Genomic DNA, 2847 nt, shown 5'->3' on the forward strand with positions numbered 1-2847 from the left:
AGCACACCCACAACAACAGGGTCCCACGTCAGGCTTCGTGTTGCAGCCATAGCTGCCGGGTATGTCTCTTCATATTTATTCTTGTCAATATCAATTGGGACTACGTATTTCTTGAGTACTTATGCCCCCCCCCCCCCAGGAGCTTACGGATATCAGGCGTCTATGTCCAGACGCGGTTGATGTCGGTGCTGTGTGGGTTCTTGCTTGTGCGTGGAGGGACGTGGGATAAAATTATAGTGCAAAATATGGTTGCATGCAGCTGTCGGCTTTGGCAATGCCGACTGGACCCCAATCGGCTTCGCCATGTCCGACTGGATCCAATCGGCTTCACCTAAGCCGACAGCGTATTATTTTTTGAAATTTTTCAAAACCGCGTATTATTTCTCGAATTAATGAAAAAATGTATTATTAAAAAAATCAGCACCAAATAATAGCCTATTAAGAAAAATAATATGAATCAACGTGATTTGAATTTTAAGAAAAAAAAATTCACAATTCATTTTGGTAATATTAACGACATAGTGATATATTTTGGGTCTGTCTAGGAGACATATAGATATGACATAGTTATGTCTATGTCACATCTAAGCTGATGTCCACTCTGTTTGTGGTCTATTTTTTGTTTTAGTTTTTTTTGTTTCTTGTTGCTGCATTATATATTTGTGAAAGCTTAATGTGACATCCTTAAAAAACATCTAGATGTGAATTAGGAAAATTGATGTATCTTATATAGAAATGTATCAATATCCAAAATGTCATGTATTATGCAAGGAAGACAGTAAATAGGATTAAAAATATCTACATGGTGTCCTAAAAAAAATCTACATGGTAAAAAAAGTACGTAAGTACTTAGAACAATCTATGCACTCAGGATGATGCCCTCGCAACTCTCTGCTAGATAAACAAAAGAACATATATACAAGGGCAATGGTGATGATGATATATATTAAACATGACCGATTTACAACATGATCAGTTCGAGGTACATTATCTCCAAGAAATTACATTGCTAGATGGAGAAGGGTAACGACAAGCCCTTTCCAAAATAACAAGGAGTGCAAGGTTACAAAAGGTCAGCGGAAAGACAACCGTACGTGGAGTTCTTCATGCTTCGATTTGCACCGTGAAGCACATATGCTAGCAAGCATCTAGCTAGCTACACTACATGGCCTTGTTCCACATCGCAAGTGGTATTCTGAGCACGTTCTTCATCTGTGGTGTCGCCGGTGGGATGACCTTGATCCGCTGCAGCAGGCTCTCCTTCGTTCCTGGCGTCGCCGGTGGGATGACCTTGATCCGCCGCAGGTTCTTCTTTTTGGGTGCCGCCGCCGCAGTGAACTTGATCCGCAGCACGTTCTTCTTCTTGAGTGTCCCCGCCGGGACGATCTTGATCCGCAGAACGTTCCTTACTGGCGGCAACGACTTTGACACGTCGTCGGTGGGGGTGGGGAGCTTGGGCGCGAACCACGGGAGCTGGAGCGCGGCGGCCGTCGTCAGCCGCCTAGCTGGGTTGCACTCGAGAAGCCCTTTCAAGACTTGGAACCCGTCGTGGGACAAGGTCTCCCGGGGGAAGAGGTTTCCCAGCGTGTTGTGCTGCTGTGCGTTGTAGAACACTCGCGGCACCTCGGCCGCGGCGAACTCGGGCCACGTCGTCTCGTCCGGGAAGCCGAGGACGCGGAAGATGGCCGAGAGCTGGGAGGTCCTGTCGTCCTTTTTGTCGGCCTTGAACAGCGTCTCGCCGGTGAGCATCTCGGCCATGACGCATCCCAGCGACCACACGTCGACGCCCGCGTCGTAGTCCGGCTTCCCCAGGAGCATCTCCGGCGCCATGTAGGGCATGGTGCCGGCATAGTCGTAAGGCTTCCTCGCGGTCTTCAAGGACATGGCCAGCCCGAGGTCGCACAACTTGAGGATCTTCCCTCCTTCCCCGACCAGGATGTTTTGCGGCTTGATATCTCGGTGGACGATGCGGTCCTTGCCGTGCATCTTGTTGGCGCCGGTGAGGAGCTGCCACATGTAGGCTTTAAAAAAAAAAGATGAAACTCATGGGCACTAGCACCCATGGTTTATTGATATAGGAGAAGCATCCCTTGTGAGGAACCAGAAATTCGTCTCCGACGTGGCTCGAACCCTGGTTGCTGGAGACGCCACTGCGCCCCTTTGCCACTAGGCTACAGCCTAGTTCTCACCACATGTAGGCTTTCACTATGGCCTCTGGCAGCGGCGGCCTCTCGGACAGGAAAGCGTGGAGGTTGGGGCCGACGTAGTCCATGGCGAGGCAGAGGTTGTAGGTCTCAGGGTCGCGGAAGAGGCCATGGGAGCCGACGACGTAAGGGTTCGGGCTGCAGGCCTCGAGGAAGCCGGCCTCGTCCTGGATCTCTTTGTTGGCGGCGGCAAGATCGCCGTTGGAGCGGAGGACCTTGATGGCGACGGTCTTACCCGTGACGCGGTGGCGCGCCTTGAGGACGGCGCCGAAGCTGCCCTCGTCGAGGCAGGGCGTGTCATCGAACTCGAAGGCCGCGGTGGTGCCGATGCGGACGCGCCTCCTCTTGCAGCAGGATATTTCTGGTTCTTGATCCGTCCCGTGGCCGGCAGCTGGTCGCTTGCCGACAGCCATGGCGCTCGAGCTGGACTGCTTCTCGCTTCTCGTGGACTGGTTGCCGGGGTGCGCTGCGCAATGGATCGGAGGTGGAAGCAGACGATCGAGGAAAGGGGGAAGGAAGCTAGGGTTGAGATCTAGCTAGATAAACATTTCTCTGTATGGATCGTGCGTACGGTTGTGCTAATTCTCAGTCGACTGAGAATTAGGGAAAAAAATTCCATGCATACTGGTTGCAAACCTCATCC

General features: G+C 51.2%; 1 protein-coding gene across 1 annotated transcript; it reads right to left on the reverse strand.

Moving 5' to 3' along the window:
• Window positions 1–1161: 1161 nt before the first annotated feature.
• On the reverse strand, window positions 1162–2617 carry LOC119283398 (putative cyclin-dependent kinase F-2). The gene is made up of 2 exons (XM_037562961.1): window positions 2195–2617; window positions 1162–2016 (listed from the first exon to the last, which is right to left on the reverse strand). The coding sequence occupies exons 1-2, from the start codon at window positions 2615–2617 to the stop codon at window positions 1162–1164; spliced, it is 1278 nt and encodes a 425-aa protein (XP_037418858.1).
• Between the last annotated feature and the right edge of the window lie 230 nt (window positions 2618–2847).

This window comes from Triticum dicoccoides, chromosome 4A (genome assembly GCF_002162155.2).
Source record: "Triticum dicoccoides isolate Atlit2015 ecotype Zavitan chromosome 4A, WEW_v2.0, whole genome shotgun sequence".
Lineage (NCBI taxonomy): Eukaryota > Viridiplantae > Streptophyta > Magnoliopsida > Poales > Poaceae > Triticum > Triticum dicoccoides.

Coding starts and splice junctions, on each gene's coding strand:
- LOC119283398 (XM_037562961.1), bottom strand. CDS start 2,617: ATGGCTGTCGGCAAGCGACCAGCTGCCGGCCACGGGACGGATCAAGAA. Junction 2,017..2,194: donor AGGCCATAGTGAAAGCCTAC/ATGTGGTGAGAA, acceptor TTTAAAGCCTAC/ATGTGGCAGCTCCTCACCGG.